Source organism: Berghia stephanieae, chromosome 13 (genome assembly GCF_034508935.2).
Source record: "Berghia stephanieae isolate SIO BIC M18660-M18661 chromosome 13, UCSD_Bste_1.3, whole genome shotgun sequence".
NCBI classification, from domain to species: domain Eukaryota; kingdom Metazoa; phylum Mollusca; class Gastropoda; order Nudibranchia; family Aeolidiidae; genus Berghia; species Berghia stephanieae.
The window spans coordinates 29,176,464-29,196,463 of NC_088372.1; the positions used below are offsets into that span (position 1 = coordinate 29,176,464).

At 38.9% G+C, this 20,000-nt stretch overlaps 1 protein-coding gene across 2 annotated transcripts in view; it reads right to left on the minus strand.

Annotated features, from left to right (window-relative positions):
• The window catches only part of LOC144958854 (uncharacterized), a 48,488-nt gene that overhangs the window by 26,709 nt on the left and 1,779 nt on the right, over window positions 1–20,000 (minus strand). For both annotated transcript variants that reach the window (XM_078891101.1, XM_078891102.1), the window contains exons 2-5: window positions 5,350–5,523; window positions 3,240–3,430; window positions 1,896–1,974; window positions 469–596 (exon numbers count right to left, since the gene is read on the minus strand). In XM_078891101.1, the coding sequence (XP_078747227.1) occupies window positions 469–596; window positions 1,896–1,974; window positions 3,240–3,430; window positions 5,350–5,419 (468 nt within the window). In that variant the 5' untranslated portion in view covers window positions 5,420–5,523. The remainder of the gene's footprint in view (window positions 1–468; window positions 597–1,895; window positions 1,975–3,239; window positions 3,431–5,349; window positions 5,524–20,000) is intronic.

Consider the following 20,000-nt stretch of genomic DNA (forward strand, 5'->3'; position numbering starts at 1 on the left):
CAGGAAATTGACGTAAGAAAAGGTAATCTCACTTGAAAAAGGAGTTGCTGTGGTAAACTGGATTATGTAATATACTCATTGTCGTTTCCATATTTATTTTTGCTTCAGGTTATGGCTAATCCAGAACGGATGCCTGTTACCACGAAAATAAAGTCGTAGAACAATGGAATTGTAACTGAAATTGAGTATAATTTAGTAATATCCATTTAAACTTGTTAAAATAAAAAATCTTGTAATGGGAACATTTATTATGGACTACATTTTAAGAGAGTTTACGCAATTCTGTTGAGTGCAACTTGTTGATTCAAAACCTTTGTGATATTGTGACCTTTTTGCGCTACTTTTAGAGCTGAAATTTAAACAAAATTTCAAGCAGGCAAGTCTGTTTCCAATTTGAGAAACTTATTCTTTTATCTGTATCTAGGTCAATCAGTACAAAAAACTAATGAAGTTCCCACACTGTCGTACCTGAATCGTCGCGGTCACATTGGTAGAGCGTCCATCTGTGATGACAACGGCCAATTGTTTGGCGTCAAGTCTGCCTTGGTTGTAAGACATTTCGATCAACTTGCTGATGGCCTTGGCGGTGTCCGTACCTGTAATAGGATGAAGGGAATCATTTTTGTCACCGAATTTTAAGCACATTTCAGAAATAATATTATTTTAAATCGGCAGTGGAAGGACGTAAGATAAATGAATATGTGCTCAATGAAATAAGAACACTGACATTTCCAAGAGAGCCACTACTAATTATACGAGAAAAAAAAATAACTGGAGCATTTATATAGCGTAATATCCACCAAACGTGCTCAAAGCGCTTTACAAGGGGTCCTTGGCTAGCAGTAACACTTAATATGTAGGACGGGACATGACGCTTGTTAGCGATATTACAATTTTTTCGGACAGAGACAACGCTGTTAACGGCCAGGTACTCACTTTACACCTGAGTACGGTAGAAAATGTGAGTAAAGAGCCTTTTCCAAGGGATCAACTATGCGCCGAAAGTGAGTGTCATACTACTAGACCACATAGCCGCACGAGATAGCTCTCGTGGTTTGATAATGTGATACGTCCATGGCCAAAATAAAATTACATGGCACACTCGAAGGAGGAAGAAAAGAACGTCGACTCGTGCCATTTTGTATTGATTCTGTAGATCTTTGTCTTGCACTTGTTGGTTCTAAGCAAATTTGTGACGATATAGTTGCCAGTTCTGTCACCTTATTCTGAATATGTTGGTGACACCAAAACCAAGACGTCGTCAAAGTTTAGATATTCCAGCTGATCCAATTGTCTCATTGGATTCCATTTCTTTCTCCGACAGCTGATGATCTCATAGTCCTGTCAGTTACCAGGAATAAGAGGAGAAGTGACAAAAGCCATCCATTGTTGTCTTTGTAAGAGTTTTGTATGAGGTGGAAATTTTAGTTGGCACACAATTTGATTTCATTTGAGGAGTAGCTTCGGGGTGGGGGGGGGGGGGGGGAGGAGTTCACGGTCAAAAGATTCTTTACCAACCCAAAACATGTAAAAGAAATATTTGGAAATATTTAAATAACCATACTGAAAAGGAATCTTTAAAATGTATTATATTACAGTGCCCGGCAAAGCAAATAGAAATACACCACTTCAAAGATTGAGACTTTTCCAGATTGCAGATCAAACTTCAGACCTTCGAATTTTCTGTGATTCAATTGTGCTCTCTCAATCTATTTTCAATAACATCACCCCAAGCACGAACTTCGCATTCAATGGATTTAAATCTTATCATACATCACATTTTTATCTACCTCTCTTCTCTACAAGAGACTTTGGGTCCTAAAATTGGTTGTTTTGTATGTTTAAAAAAGATTTTTTTTGAAGTTTGCAGCGGTTGAGAAACTTAAGCTCATTACCTTGGTTGATTTGAGTTGCTTTGCTTTTCAGGAGATCTTGGAGCTGAGGCTTGGATTTAAATGGCTGAAGGTCAATCACCTAGAACAAAATGGATGAAACATAATTTTGATAGAGTGTGGTTGATTGGCGATAATGAAGAGTGGTTTTCCAAAGTTCCCTAACTGTGTTTCTTTCCCATTTAGACATATTGAGGATTATTTCCCCTAAAATGTCTCATTCGGTTTGTTATTTTATCATACTTAAACTTCAAATCCACACAAATCTAGAGAAATTCTTTTGTCAATTGATGCTTAAAATAAAGTCAGTGTATCTATCTATCTATCTATCTATCTATCTATCTATCTATCTATCTATCTATCTATCTATCTATCTATCTATCTATCTATCTATCTATCTATCTATCTATCTATCTATCTATCTATCTATCTATCTACCTATCTATCTATCTACCTATCTATCTATCTACATATCTAGATCTGTCTATCTATCTATCTATCTATCTATCTATCTATCTATCTATCTATCTATCTATCTATCTATCTATCTAGATAGATAGCTATATATCTATCTATCTACATATCTAGATCTGTCTATCTATCTATCTATCTATCTATCTCTCTATCTATCTATCTATCTATCTATCGATCTATCTATCTATCTAGATAGATAGATAGCTATATATCTATCTATCTCTCTATCTATCTATCTATCATCTATCTATCTATCTATCTATATATCTATCTATCTATCTATCTATATATATATATATATATATATATATATATATATATATATATATATATATATTCCATCTGTCTATGGAACCAACTGCCTTCATCCCTCAAAAAATGTCCGACATTTGAAAATTTTAAAAAGAAACTTAAGACACATCTCTTTAGAAAATCATTTGATGTTTAACATTTCTATTAGGCCTACATATTATAGATATCCTACATTTTCATCTTGTAGCACAGTGCTTGGCAATTAAATTATAAATTGATTGATGCTATTCCAATATGATAGATTTTATGCTTATATTATCTATTTATTGTTGTTTTATTTGCATTGTAAAGCGCCTCTGAGCACATTGTGGATCTAGGCGCTATATAAATTCATTCATTCATTCATTCATTATCTATCTATCTATCTATCTATCTATCTATCTATCTATCTATCTATCTATCTAGTTATCTATCTAGATATCTATATATCTTTATATATATAATAAAATATATATATATATATATATATATATATATATATATAGAGAGAGAGAGAGAGAGAGAGAAGTGTGTGTGTGTGTGTGTGTGTGTGGGGGGGGGGGGGGGGGGTGGAGTACTTACAAACCCAATTTCTGTACTGTAAACAATGACACCCACATGAATGGCATACCGCTCCACCTCCAGCCTCTCTATCAGGACAGACACAAAATCCTTTATCTGTTCCCACTCTGTGTCCTTGATACTCTGGGAGGCGTCCATCAGAAACACCACATCAGCGGGGACGTCACATCGACGCTCTGGGGTGTTCATCACTGAATTATTGAAAAGGAATAAGAAAGTATAAAATATTGCATTTATTTAGCGCCAATTCATGTAAACACACTGTTCTACGCGCTTCACAATACGTAGTTAAAACTCTCGCGTTAATGGAAGAGCATGCAGTTGACATTTTAAGAAAACTTGCTGTTCAGGATTAGATTTAAAGCTTAGGTTATAACGAAATGGCCGAGTGGTTAAGGTATTGAATTGTGATCTGAAGCTCATATGTGCGAGCCCCGCAACAAGCACTTTCCTTCTTTTCTTTAGGAAAGATGATTAATACCCAATTTCTCCACATTGGGCAACATTGGAGATTCGTGTTGCCATCAGATGGATTATCTTTAATCCCTCAGGGAATAAAAAAAAAATGTAAAAAAATTGAGCTTTATATAGCGCAATATCCACTAATGTGCTCAAAGCGCTTTATAAGTGGTCCCTGGTCAGCAGCAACATTTAACATGTAGGACAGGACATGACGCCCGTTAGGCGATATTACAATTTTTAGGACAAAGACAACGCAGTTAACGGCCAAGTACTCATTTTACACCTGAGTACGGTGAGAGAATGTGAGTAAAGAGCCTTTTCCAAGGACTCAACTATGCGCCGAGCGCGAGGCTCGAACCCAGGACCTTCCGATCCGAAAGCGAGTGTCATACCACTAGACCACTTAGCCGCATGACTAGGCGACGGCGTCTCTAGATGTCACAGGAAAGGCTTAATTCTTTAGTATTTTGTGATCAGCAAAACACATTGCAAAATCAAATGCCGTATTGGTTGTTCAATAAGCACAAAGGAATTGTCAAAAACAAATGAAATATCAAGAAGTTCTATAACACATCAATGTGGCGAGCTGTTAAAACCAAAAATAAATTGTCTTTCAAATATCAATCGATGTAAATGAACTTCATCTTGTTAATAATTATCAATCCTGGAACTTCCTGATGACAACCAAAGAACAATACAAATAGACAAATAAATAAATAAATAAATAAATAAATAAATAAATAAATAAATAAATAAATAAATAAATAAAATAATAAAATTCCCTTTATTCATCCCATAGGGGAAATTTGTCTCTAGGGTCTATTCCAAGGAAGCGTGATTTCAGCTCACAAAGCAATCAAAACTAACCGGCATAAGAATAAAATAAACATATTTATACAAATAAACAAACAGACGGGCTGCCAAACAACAAACAAATAAATAATATGACTTTGTATATTCAGGTAAAAACGCCTTAAGCTTACAAGAAGACAATCAAATCATACATAAAACAAACAAACAATCATATGAACAAGGACGCAAACTAACAAACGAGCGGACATATTATAAACAACCAAGTCGATTTAAAATCAGGGAAAAACCCTCTCAGCTGGCAACAAGCCAATAAAATCAACAAACAAACAAACAAACACGCACCCAGACAAACACACAGACAAGCAAGAAACAAAACAAAACAAACAAACAAACAAAAAGACAAAAACAAAACCAACAAAAAATTTACTTACTCTGTGAGAAAAACTTCTCAGTTAGCAACAACACACTACAGGGTTAAACAGTCGTGACGTCACTTCCCTCGTAACGATGCACAGCAACGATTTGACACTAACAGGAACAATTGAGGCTCAATATCTCCATCACTGTCCCTACGACGTACTTCTCCGACGACCATAAAAGTGTATCCAGAGGAGAGAATCATTATAAATTATCAGTTCATGTTTTAAATCTTACATATTATTCTGATCGCATCATGTTTGAAAAAGTTCAAGCCAGCATGAAAAATAAAGAGTACCGACTTCCTTTGTTTAGAACCAGGCGGTTGGTTGATAAGCGGACGTGACGTCAGACAGTTGAACCCCCATTAAAGTCAAACAAACAAACAAATATATACAAACATACCATCTTGACTTACTTTGAGTAGAAACCATCCCAGTTGAGATTAAGATAACCAGGATGGGTCCTATAATCCTTATTGGCGTCATAACGACTGGTCTATCTCTTCAGGATACAGGATGGACTGTCACGGATTCACAATCACTATCTATCCTATATATAACTGGGGGTTGACGAGGAGAAGGATCAGGCACTGAAATAAAGTTCAATTTTTAAAAGCTATTTAACTCACTCAATCCTAGAGTTTTTTGCTACTTTTCAAAATTGGAAAAAATATATCAAAATGAGCATGTGCATAGATAGTTTTATTCAACTATCATTAATATGTAAAAATTAAAAACATTAGCTTTGATACGATGTCTATAATTTGTCTCATAAAAATGTAATAAATAGGCTGGGGTAAAAGTAACCCAGGTAAACTACGGATATAGTCGGTGTTAGGGTTGAATGAGTTAATGCCCTTGGTAACTCATAGTCCATAAAAACCATTAGGCTCATGGAGTTGGAGCATATGCGTGAAACGGACAAAAAACAAAACAAAAAACAAAACAAAACAAAAAAAAAACCCAACAAAAACAATTTCTTGCCACCCTCTTAACAAGAAGCTGGTCTTTCACAAAGTATTTTACATCAGATCTAACAGACCCAGCTACCCAATTACTAATAAATAGAGGTGGCTAAATGAGTCAATAAAATGGAGATAAAGATAAAGGGAGTAAATCTGACTCATGAATGAACAGCACAAAACAAATAGTTTGTTCTTGTTTTTGTGCTGTTCATTCATGAGTCAGATTTACTCCCTTTGTCTTTATCTCCATACCCAATTACTACTGGGAAGACAAGGGGGTTAAGTCAAAATATCGACTCAACCCGGGAGCGGTCTCGGTCCTTTTTTTTGCTTGTGAAGCGAGTGCTCTACCAACTAAGTTATCCGGACACCTTGGTAACTTGGGGGTTGTCAAAATTGTCCAAAAAAAAAACCCCAACAAAACCCCGCCCCCCCCCCCCGCCCCCCCCCCCCCCCAAATAAAAAACCCCAACATAACTTGAGCTTTTATAATAAAGCACAATATCCACTAAACGTGACCAGAGAGCTTTACAAAGGGTTCCTGACCAACAGCAACATGTCATAACATAGAACGAGATATGACGCCTGGTAGATAATTTATCACTGACCAAAAGCAACATGTCATAACATAGAACGAGATATGACGCCTGGTAGATAATTTATCACTGACCAAAAGCAACATGTCATAACATAGAACGAGATATGACGCCTGGTAGATAATTTATCACTGACCAAAAGCAACATGTCATAACATAGAACGAGATATGACGCCTGGTAGATAATTTATCACTCATTAAAATGGCAAGTCGATTAGAATAAGACAATATTTTTTTAAAAATCCATTTCATTGTGATATGTGTACCAGCTCGTGAATCCGGTATTATTGCGGACCGGAATGATTAAAATTATAACCCACTGCATCCAAACGGTTTTATGCGACGTGCACTTGTTTGCAGGTCTGATAGCTCAATATCTTACGGGCTCATTATTATAATGGAAATCTCCAAACATGACGCAAAATATTGTCCGTAGGACTGGATATTATATAGATATCTTGTGTAAAGGACATTCTTGTTTCAGAGTGATAGCATCTTATTTTCTCGTCTAAAAAAAGAGAGAGCATTTATGTAGAGCAATATCCACTAAACATCCGCAAAGCGCTTTACAAGGGGTCCCTGACCAACAGCAACTCGTAACATATAGAACTAGACATGACGTCTGTTAGGCGCTATTACATTTTTTTTTTCCGACAGAGACAACGCTGTTAACGGCCAAGTACTCATTTTACACCTGATTAAGGTGAGAGAATGTGAGTAAAGAGCCTTTTTATAGGACTCAACTATGCGCCGAGCGAGGCTCGAACCTTCCGATCCGAAAGCGAGTGTCATATCACAAGACCACGTATAGTCTAAATACTGGTCGTCAAAAAAAAAAAATTCATCCTCGGAATTTCCAAGAAATCCTATAGAAGGAACGAAATTGATGTCACGCTGCTCTTTGTTGTAGTTTTAGACAGCCCCTTTGGTGATTAGTTCTCGATAATTTATGCAAATAAGAGTGTAAACGTTCAGGGTTACACCGTTTTTTTTGTGTGTTGGTACCTTATGTGTCCGACTGGCGGGGGTTGCGATAAAAACGATATGAAACACTCCCATTTTTATTCTATGTTCAAAGAATACATTGTTTGTCCAAGGAATTCTTCAATGGATCTATTGTCGTTGACACATGGTACCGTTCATCGTGACAGTCAGTCTTAGTCACATCCGAGACTAAAATGATTTTTATCGAGACAAGAATCTAAGGATATCCATGCGTACGCAATGTCGAGTCGGTAAACATAGCATTTGAGAATTGATTATGCACGTCACATTCACTGTTAGAGAGAGAGAGAGAGAGAGAGAGAGAGCGGGGGAGAGGGAGGGAGAGAGAGACAGAGAGAGAGAGAGAGAGAGAGAGAGAGAAGGAGATAATTAAAACTAATCACCTAGAAGCTGCAAAAAACCCGTGCCAAATTTAAACTATCTATAGCAGATCAAACAGACAAATAAGTCAGTCCCACAGTTAGTGAGTATTTATCACAAAATTGATGTCACCCATCTCTTTGCTATCCATTTTGATGATTATTTGTTTGTTTTTAAGAATTTTATAGCGCCTGCAACACATTTAGGTCATTTCAGCGCCGGTGAAAAGGAGGAAATGGGTTAGTCGAAAAAAATTATAGATTTACACTTAATAGCACGCAAGAAAAAGTAAGACAAAGGGGAATGGATAAATAGAGAACAGATGTAGATTCCAAGAGCATATCATCAATGTACTTATTTGAGATCACCGAAGTGTTATTCAGACAAGTGAGTGGAGCAGGCACTTATGTTGGTAACAACAAGATATGAAGTGAGTAGAAAAGTGCCAGAAGACAATAGAGAATAAAAATTTTTTTCGCGGCGGTGGTGGGGTTTGAACCTGCGACCTTATTGGTACGACAACTCCGCCTGGCAGGTGAGAGCGTGGCTCTACCGTGTGAGCTATCCACGAACACAAAAAATATTCGTTTCAAACCCAAAGTCATTTCTAGATCCCTCTCTCACCCACATCTTGAGATCGCCGATTCGTTCGCCACCATCGCGAAGTAATTTTGACCAGCAGTTAAGCTTAATAGCCAATATTCTCATCACAAACATATAACATAGAAACGATTGAGACATTGAGTATGCTCCGGTGTATGGGGTGAATTTTTAATTCAGAAAAGTGAGTGGAGCAGGCACTTATGTTGGTAACAACAAGATATGAAGTGAGTAGAAAAGTGCCAGAAGACAATAGAGAATAAAAATTTTTTTCGCGGCGGTGGTGGGGTTTGAACCTGCGACCTTATTTGTACGACAACTCCGCCTGGCAGGTGAGAGCGTGGCTCTACCGTGTGAGCTATCCACGAACACAAAAAATATTCGTTTCAAACCCAAAGTCATTTCTAGATCCCTCTCTCACCCACTTCTTGAGATCGCCGATTCGTTCGCCACCATCGCGAAGTAATTTTGACCAGCAGTTAAGCTTAATAGCCAATATTCTCATCACAAACATATAACATAGAAACGATTGAGACATTGAGTATGCTCCGGTGTATGGGGTGAATTTTTAATTCAGAAAAGTGAGTGGAGCAGGCACTTATGTTGGTAACAACAAGATATGAAGTGAGTAGAAAAGTGCCAGAAGACAATAGAGAATAAAAATTTTTTTCGCGGCGGTGGTGGGGTTTGAACCTGCGACCTTATTGGTACGACAACTCCGCCTGGCAGGTGAGAGCGTGGCTCTACCGTGTGAGCTATCCACGAACACAAAAAATATTCGTTTCAAACCCAAAGTCATTTCTAGATCCCTCTCTCACCCACTTCTTGAGATCGCCGATTCGTTCGCCACCATCGCGAAGTAATTTTGACCAGCAGTTAAGCTTAATAGCCAATATTCTCATCACAAACATATAACATAGAAACGATTGAGACATTGAGTATGCTCCGGTGTATGGGGTGAATTTTTAATTCAGAAAAGTGAGTGGAGCAGGCACTTATGTTGGTAACAACAAGATATGAAGTGAGTAGAAAAGTGCCAGAAGACAATAGAGAATAAAAATTTTTTTCGCGGCGGTGGGGGTTTGAACCTGCGACCTTATTGGTACGACAACTCCGCCTGGCAGGTGAGAGCGTGGCTCTACCGTGTGAGCTATCCACGAACACAAAAAATATTCGTTTCAAACCCAAAGTCATTTCTAGATCCCTCTCTCACCCACTTCTTGAGATCGCCGATTCGTTCGCCACCATCGCGAAGTAATTTTGACCAGCAGTTAAGCTTAATAGCCAATATTCTCATCACAAACATATAACATAGAAACGATTGAGACATTGAGTATGCTCCGGTGTATGGGGTGAATTTTTAATTCAGAAAAGTGAGTGGAGCAGGCACTTATGTTGGTAACAACAAGATATGAAGTGAGTAGAAAAGTGCCAGAAGACAATAGAGAATAAAAATTTTTTTCGCGGCGGTGGTGGGGTTTGAACCTGCGACCTTATTGGTACGACAACTCCGCCTGGCAGGTGAGAGCGTGGCTCTACCGTGTGAGCTATCCACGAACACAAAAAATATTCGTTTCAAACCCAAAGTCATTTCTAGATCCCTCTCTCACCCACTTCTTGAGATCGCCGATTCGTTCGCCACCATCGCGAAGTAATTTTGACCAGCAGTTAAGCTTAATAGCCAATATTCTCATCACAAACATATAACATAGAAACGATTGAGACATTGAGTATGCTCCGGTGTATGGGGTGAATTTTTAATTCAGAAAAGCGAGTGGAGCAGGCACTTATGTTGGTCAAACTGCTGGTCAAAATTGCTTCGCGATGGTGGTGGGCAAATCGGCGATCTCAAGAAGTGGGTGAGAGAGGGATCTAGAAATGACTTTGGGTTTGAAACGAATATTTTTTGTGTTCGTGGATAGCTCACACGGTAGAGCCACGCTCTCACCTGCCAGGCGGAGTTGTCGTACCAATAGGTCGCAGGTTCAAACCCCACCACCGCCGCGAAAAAAATTTTTATTCTCTATTGTCTTCTGGCACTTTTCTACTCACTTCATATCTTGTTGTTACCAACATAAGTGCCTGCTCCACTCACTTTTCTGAATTAAAAATTCACCCATACACCGGAGCATACTCAATGTCTCAATCGTTTCTATGTTATATGTTTGTGATGAGAATATTGGCTATTAAGCTTAACTGCTGGTCAAAATTACTTCGCGATGGTGGCGAACGAATCGGCGATCTCAAGAAGTGGGTGAGAGAGGGATCTAGAAATGACTTTGGGTTTGAAACGAATATTTTTTGTGTTCGTGGATAGCTCACACGGTAGAGCCACGCTCTCACCTGCCAGGCGGAGTTGTCGTACCAATAAGGTCGCAGGTTCAAACCCCACCACCGCCGCGAAAAAAATTTTTATTCTCTATTGTCTTCTGGCACTTTTCTACTCACTTCATATCTTGTTGTTACCAACATAAGTGCCTGCTCCACTCACTTTTCTGAATTAAAAATTCACCCCATACACCGGAGCATACTCAATGTCTCAATCGTTTCTATGTTATATGTTTGTGATGAGAATATTGGCTATTAAGCTTAACTGCTGGTCAAAATTACTTCGCGATGGTGGCGAACGAATCGGCGATCTCAAGAAGTGGGTGAGAGAGGGATCTAGAAATGACTTTGGGTTTGAAACGAATATTTTTTGTGTTCGTGGATAGCTCACACGGTAGAGCCACGCTCTCACCTGCCAGGCGGAGTTGTCGTACCAATAAGGTCGCAGGTTCAAACCCCACCACCGCCGCGAAAAAAATTTTTATTCTCTATTGTCTTCTGGCACTTTTCTACTCACTTCATATCTTGTTGTTACCAACATAAGTGCCTGCTCCACTCACTTTTCTGAATTAAAAATTCACCCCATACACCGGAGCATACTCAATGTCTCAATCGTTTCTATGTTATATGTTTGTGATGAGAATATTGGCTATTAAGCTTAACTGCTGGTCAAAATTACTTCGCGATGGTGGCGAACGAATCGGCGATCTCAAGAAGTGGGTGAGAGAGGGATCTAGAAATGACTTTGGGTTTGAAACGAATATTTTTTGTGTTCGTGGATAGCTCACACGGTAGAGCCACGCTCTCACCTGCCAGGCGGAGTTGTCGTACCAATAAGGTCGCAGGTTCAAACCCCACCACCGCCGCGAAAAAAATTTTTATTCTCTATTGTCTTCTGGCACTTTTCTACTCACTTCATATCCCGAAGTGTTATTCAGACATTTAGCAGAGAATCCTACTAAGAGGAACAAATTCAAATGCTTACATTATACATTAGAAACAACACATGTATAGCAATACATAACAGAGAGAAGGAAAATATATCATCTCCCAAAACTTTTAATTGTAAATTTGACTGCTTCCCTCCCAGCCAAAGACTCTGGAAAGGGGCAGGACAAAACTAAGTAATCTCATTCCAAGACAAACACAGAAAGCAATTGGAAAACAGATGCAGGGGAATAGAAGACACAGAAAAATGCCCACTATTTTATGCCCTATACACTTTCTATGCCCACTATGGAAGGTCAGAAACCCCACCAGATTTTAATGATTAAATTAAAATTAAATCAAGCCATTTCGCAACGGCACCATAAGATCTCGTCGCCTATGCATTCCATGAAGGAATAATATAGAAAATGCATCAAACAGGAATCACTCATGTTATCCAAGTGAGCAAATTGGAGATTAACAATCTTGCACCAGGAATAAAAAAGAAAATTCTCGAAGCGAGGCTAGGACCCGGGACCTTCCGGATCACAGTGCAATGCCCTAACCACTCGGTCACTTCGCACCCGCAATAGTTCTCACTAAACTATATCAATCACGACTTTAAACGTTCAAGGTTACACTTAGTTTTGGGTGTTGGTGAATTATATCCGGCTTATGGATGTTGTGAGAATTTTATCTAGACGCATAGCATAAATACTTACTTTATTTTAGATTTTCGACTTATTATGGTAACTGACGTTAGTGTCTGCACAGAATGTTGATTTAATAACCCGAGGCCCATAGATGCTAGTAAAAAGGTAACCATGTCAACAGCTTGCCAGGCATAGCAACAAGAGGTCACCTGAGCGTTAGGTGGAAGCATCAATAGGCTTCAACAGTCGTGACGTCACTTCCCTCGTAATGACGCATAGTAACTTAGTAACTGATTCTAAACTACCTGAACAATGGCGGACGCCCTTATGAACTACTTCTCCGACGGGCATAAAAGTGTATCCAGAGGAGAGAAATATTATAAATCTGATCATGTTTTGACTTTTGTACATTCTGATCACATGACAAGTAAACAAGTTCTAGCCAGCATGAAGAATAAAAAGTACCGATTTTCTTTGTTTAGAACCAAGCTTTTTGTTGCTGGGCGGACGTGACATCAGAATATTGAATCCTATTGATGGTTCCTCTTTGACCCCTTGTTGCTTTGCCTGTCAAGCTATTGGCGTGGATGCCATTTTAACTATTATCTTACATTATATGCCTGCAGTTCTTCAATCAACATACAGTGCATACACTTTTGAAAATTACGTCAGTTATTGTATATTTTATTAAAACTAGTAAAAAGCTCGCAACTTCGCGGGGAAAGAGCTATTTTTATTCGATATTGTACTCACCATCATTTAATGAGGGCAGATTGGTAAACAACGTTGTCTGTGTAATTTGGTATATCTTCGGTTAATTTTTCTGTGTGGCCCATGAAGTGTAAGCCACTATAGCCCCTGACCCGTTACACAGCAACATACAGTTTTGCACTACCTTTCAATACTTCACAAATCAAATTGGCGGCCGAAAATCAAAACAATGGTCAAATTAGGAAATTTTAAACTTTCACAAATCTATCACGGTTTGTTCTAGAGTTTTAAAAATGCTTCTATATGATGACAAATTGAATAAATAAACGCCTGACAAAAGATCAACGGTGAAAATACAAATTAAAGAATACTGGGGATGTAGGAGCTTTCAGAATGTCTCCCCTTTACTTCACTTATGGAAAAACAAACACCCAAGCACCTTTACTAAGACGTATGAGTACCCCTAATAGAAAAAAAATTGTTCGATCTCGAGCTAACCCTAATAGAAAAAGTAATGACAAATTGAATTAAAAAACGCCTTACAAAAGATCAACGGTAAAAATACAAATTGAAAGAATACTGAGGATGTAGGAGCTTTCGGAATGTCTCCCCTTTACTTAACTTATGGAAAAACAAACACCCTATCACCTTGACTAAGACTTATGACTAACCCTTATAGAAAAAAAAACACGTACTTTCAAACTGACTTTAAATTATAAAAGGAAATCAAGTTATCTGTTTATCTATCTGTAAAAAATACATATCTAATTTTTAAATCATTCAGTAGAGTTGTGCGCCTATACATTTTTTTATTGACTCAAATAAGCACAATGTTCTCCACAAGGCTATATTTTGTAAAGAAAGGACTAGACATTAAAGTTGTTTTTATTTTTGACTCGAAAATTTTTTAATAAAGTATATTTTGGCCCTGAAATCAACTGCTGACCGAAGACCCATAGCCACCTTAAATACTTGCCTACCACCCGGAGTAAACAGCCCGCAGATCTTGAGCATCACTTCACAATTTTAACAGAGATGAGTGAAAAAAATGCATCGTGTCGTTAGGTTTTGTGATGAAATTACTTTAACAGTGTGTCAAAATATTATGAGAAATAGATAGTATGCAGATAACGTCACTCAGGCCTTTGTTATTGTTTTTGCCATCCGCGTTTGTGAGTTGTTCTCACTAAACTGTATTAACCAGACTATACAAGTTCATGGTTACACAGAGTTTGTGTGTTGGTCCGTTATACTTTCGGATGGCAATGTTGTGAACTCCTTGGCCAAGCGCATTCTATCTATACTCCCTCACTGGGCCTGACCTATTTATGTGTTTGACATGTACAAAGGGTATCTCAGGCCTTTTCATACAGGAAATAAAAAGGGGTAAATGGCAGGAAATATTCTGATTGGTTAATGCTTAGTAACGGGGGAACCATCAATATGATACACAGTGGGCTCACATTGCGATTTCATTCACCCACGAAAACAACGGGCATGATCTAAATTACATTTCCATGTGCTCGAGGTCATTGGTCACATTGGACTATGTGCTCAAAGTGACCCACATAGTGAAAAGTGTTCACAGTTTTTGAAATATCTAACATCACGATTTGTCATTTTGTTCAGCTTGACACATGGGTAGTATGCTTACAACTTTCATAAACAAAGCAGCCTGTTTACATTTCTGAAGAAATACCCAATCGTTGGACAGCAACCAATCATGTGATTAATGACTTGGTTAGACGAAAACATGAATTAAGATCGCTCCCATTCACGTGGTTAGAACGGCTCACCACTTTAGTCCGCCAAAACAATAGCAATATACACGCAAAACTATAGATAGAATGCGCTTGGCCAAGGAGTTCACAACATTGCCATCCGGAAGTATAACGGACCAACACACAAACTCTGTGTTACCATGAACTTTTATAGTCTGGTTAATACAGTTTAGTGAGAACAACTCACAAACGCGGATGGCAAAATCAATAACAAAGGCCTGAGTGACGTCATCTGCATACTATCTATTGATGCTATGCGTTTAGCTAGCCGGATATATCTATAACGGAGCAACACAATAATAGAGTGCAACCTTGAAAGTTTAAAGTTTGATAAAATTTAATGAGAACTAAACACCAAAATGAAAACAATAACAAAGAGCTGAGTGACGTCAACTTCATTCCTTCTATTTAAGGAATAAAATTGACGTCACTCAGCTCTTTGTTATTGATTTCAGACAGCCATTTTGGTGATTAGTTCTCACTAAATCTTAATAATCAGACTCTAAACGTTCAAGATTACACATAGTTTTGTGTGTTGGTACGTTATACTTCCGGATGGCAATGTCGTGAGCTTCTTAGCCAAGCGCATTCTATCTATTGATGATGTGCCCATGGCTAAGAAACTCACAACATTGCCATCCGGAAATATGATAGACCAACATACAAAACTATGTGTACCCTTAAACGTTTGTAGTCTGTTTAATACAGGTAAGTGAGAATTGCTCATAAACATGGATGGCACACTTCATGGCCTATGTAAATGATCATTTAATTCATCCACGACGGACGGATATAGATAGTATGCGCTTGACTAAGAAGCTCATAACATTGCCATCCGAAGTATAACGGACGAACACACAAAACTATGTGTAACCATGAACTTTTATAGCCTGGTTAATACAGTTCAGTGAGAATAACTCACAAACGCGGATGGCAAAATATAACAACAAAGGCTTAAGTGACGTCATCTTCGAACTATCTATATCATTGGAATAGACCATAGAGACAAACTATGGGATGAATAAAGGGAATTGTATTATTTTAATTTTTTAACACACCATTAAAACAATATCCTTTTATTTCCATGATATATGCGTTTGACAAGAGTCTATCAGATGGAAATAAACAGGGTCAGTGTATCATTAATAAAGATAGCTTTAAGCAAAGATTGTGTAGGGTAACGTAGTTACCAAGAGCTCTCACTTCTCTTAACCGCAATGCTATTGTCGCGTGCCAGGCGAGACAGCGAGGTGGGTGTGCTCCGCGTGTATCATGCGCGCTCGGCTTACTGATACAATGAAGAAAATACGAGTAGAAAACGGAAGATGCGTGGCTTCACCAAAAGCGGGAAGTGAGAGCTCTTGGTAACATAACAATCGTTACCTACACGCTCTTTGCTTTAAGGAACTGTTGTTATTTTAAGTCAATGTTAATTAACCAGTAGATTTTTCACCAATGAAAACATGGAATTTGTGACACACCTTCACACGTGCTCGGACAAACATAGTTGGTTGTTTATAAACATTAACGTGAACGAATTCGACCTCCATCTGATCATTGTTATTCTTTTTATATTGACAAACGGGTGACGAGTTATCACATGGTTTTCTCGATCATATTAAAAACGTTTAAGTTTACACATAGTTTTCTGTGTTGATTCTACTGATCAAGCAGTAGAACAGTGGGTATTTTACTTAACATATACCATCGATAGTAAAACCTGTGTAGTTTTCTGTGTCTACCAATCACTGCCATTGTTTACATTATGACGATTGTCCGAGAGGCGTGGTTATCTACCGGTTAATTCTAGATAAACCCGCGATACATTCTAGAATATCTGTAGAATTGCACATTTGGACGCTCAGTTAATTCATCCGGACGATTGTCCAGAAACCGTAGGCGAAGTGACAACAACTCATGAAAGCTGAACGCCTGAACGAAGAATTTAACTGATATCTGACTGAAAACTGTTACCGACATCTGTTAAATTCTTCCTTTACACGTTCAGTTTTCATGAGTTGTTGCCACTTCGCCTACGGGTTCTGTATAGATAGTTCGAAGATGACGTCATTCAGGTCTTTGATATTGTTTTTTGCCATCCGCGTTTATGAGTAATGCTCAGTGAACTGTGTTAACCTGGCTGTAAACGGTCATGTATACACACAGTTTTGTGTGTTGGTCCGTTATACTTCCGGATGGCAATGTTATGAGCTTCTTAGCCAAGTGCATACTATCTATATTCGTCCGTCGTGGATGAATTAAATGACCGTTTAAATGGGCCATGAAGTGTGGACAAACCTCTCTAAGACTGTCTATAAAATTTAGGATGGGTTGTGTATCCGGTGTGTTACTATTAGCAGCTTATCCGAGAAAAATCTACAATATCCGCATACGTTTAACCGGATGTTCATCATCCAACTGGACATGGCAGAACTGCATCAAAAATCTACAGATGGAAACTTGGGAACAGTGATGCCTGCCGGAAATGTCAGGCAGCTCCAGTGACCGGCGATCACATCGTCCTTCACAGTCCAGTAACTAAACTCGCAGGTGGATATGAAACAGTTCTTAGGGTGGAGTAAGACTTCCGAAGCTCGCTTGACGAAATGAAATTCGAGGTGTAGCCACTACTACTATAACTACTACTACTACTACTACTACTACTACTACTACTACTACTACTACTACTACTACTACTACTACTACTTAATACTACTACTACTACTACTACTACTACTACTACTACTACTACTACTACTACTACTACTACTACTACTACTACTACTACTACTACTACTACTACTACTACTACTAACAAGATATGAAGTGAGTAGAAAAGTGCCAGAAGACAATAGAGAATAAAAATTATTCGCGCCGGTGGTGGGGTTCGAACCTGCGACCTTATTGGTACGACAACTCCGCCTGGCAGGTGAGAGCGTGGCTCTACCGTGTGAGCTATCCACGAACACAAAAATATTCGTTTCAAACCCAAGTCATTTCTAGATCCCTCTCTCACCCACTTCTTGAGATCGCCGATTCGTTCGCACACCACCATCGCGTAGTAATTTTTGACCAGCAGTTAAGCTTAATAGCCAATATTCTCAACACAAACATATAACATAGAAACGATTGAGACATTGAGTATGCTCCGGTGTATGGGGTGAATTTTTAATTCAGAAAAGTGAGTGGAGCAGGCACTTATGTTGGTAACAACAAGATATGAAGTGAGTAGAAAAGTGCCAGAAGACAATAGAGAATAAAAATTATTCGCGCCGGTGGTGGGGTTCGAACCTGCGACCTTATTGGTACGACAACTCCGCCTGGCAGGTGAGAGCGTGGCTCTACCGTGTGAGCTATCCACGAACACAAAATATTCGTTTCAAACCCAAGTCATTTCTAGATCTCTCTCTCACCCACTTCTTGAGATCGCCGATTCGTTCGCACACCACCATCGCGTAGTAATTTTTGACCAGCAGTTAAGCTTAATAGCCAATATTCTCAACACAAACACATAACATAGAAACGATTGAGACATTGAGTATGCTCCGGTGTATGGGGTGAATTTTTAATTCAGAAAAGTGAGTGGAGCAGGCACTTATGTTGGTAACAACAAGATATGAAGTGAGTAGAAAAGTGCCAGAAGACAATAGAGAATAAAAATTATTCGCGCCGGTGGTGGGGTTCGAACCTGCGACCTTATTGGTACGACAACTCCGCCTGGCAGGTGAGAGCGTGGCTCTACCGTGTGAGCTATCCACGAACACAAAAATATTCGTTTCAAACCCAAGTCATTTCTAGATCCCTCTCTCACCCACTTCTTGAGATCGCCGATTCGTTCGCACACCACCATCGCGTAGTAATTTTTGACCAGCAGTTAAGCTTAATAGCCAATATTCTCAACACAAACATATAACATAGAAACGATTGAGACATTGAGTATGCTCCGGTGTATGGGGTGAATTTTTAATTCAGAAAAGTGAGTGGAGCAGGCACTTATGTTGGTAACAACAAGATATGAAGTGAGTAGAAAAGTGCCAGAAGACAATAGAGAATAAAAATTATTCGCGCCGGTGGTGGGGTTCGAACCTGCGACCTTATTGGTACGACAACGCCGCCTGGCAGGTGAGAGCGTGGCTCTACCGTGTGAGCTATCCACGAACACAAAAATATTCGTTTCAAACCCAAGTCATTTCTAGATCCCTCTCTCACCCACTTCTTGAGATCGCCGATTCGTTCGCACACCACCATCGCGTAGTAATTTTTGACCAGCAGTTAAGCTTAATAGCCAATATTCTCAACACAAACATATAACATAGAAACGATTAAGACATTGAGTATGCTCCGGTGTATGGGGTGAATTTTTAATTCAGAAAAGTGAGTGGAGCAGGCACTTATATTGGTAACAACAAGATATGAAGTGAGTAGAAAAGTGCCAGAAGACAATAGAGAATAAAAATTATTCGCGCCGGTGGTGGGGTTCGAACCTGCGACCTTATTGGTACGACAACTCCGCCTGGCAGGTGAGAGCGTGGCTCTACCGTGTGAGCTATCCACGAACACAAAAATATTCGTTTCAAACCCAAGTCATTTCTAGATCCCTCTCTCACCCACTTCTTGAGATCGCCGATTCGTTCGCACACCACCATCGCGTAGTAATTTTTGACCAGCAGTTAAGCTTAATAGCCAATATTCTCAACACAAACATATAACATAGAAACGATTGAGACATTGAGTATGCTCCGGTGTATGGGGTAAATTTTTAATTCAGAAAAGTGAGTGGAGCAGGCACTTATGTTGGTAACAACAAGATATGAAGTGAGTAGAAAAGTGCCAGAAGACAATAGAGAATAAAAATTATTCGCGCCGGTGGTGGGGTTCGAACCTGCGACCTTATTGGTACGACAACTCCGCCTGGCAGGTGAGAGCGTGGCTCTACCGTGTGAGCTATCCACGAACACAAAAATATTCGTTTCAAACCCAAGTCATTTCTAGATCCCTCTCTCACCCACTTCTTGAGATCGCCGATTCGTTCGCACACCACCATCGCGTAGTAATTTTTGACCAGCAGTTAAGCTTAATAGCCAATATTCTCAACACAAACATATAACATAGAAACGATTGAGACATTGAGTATGCTCCGG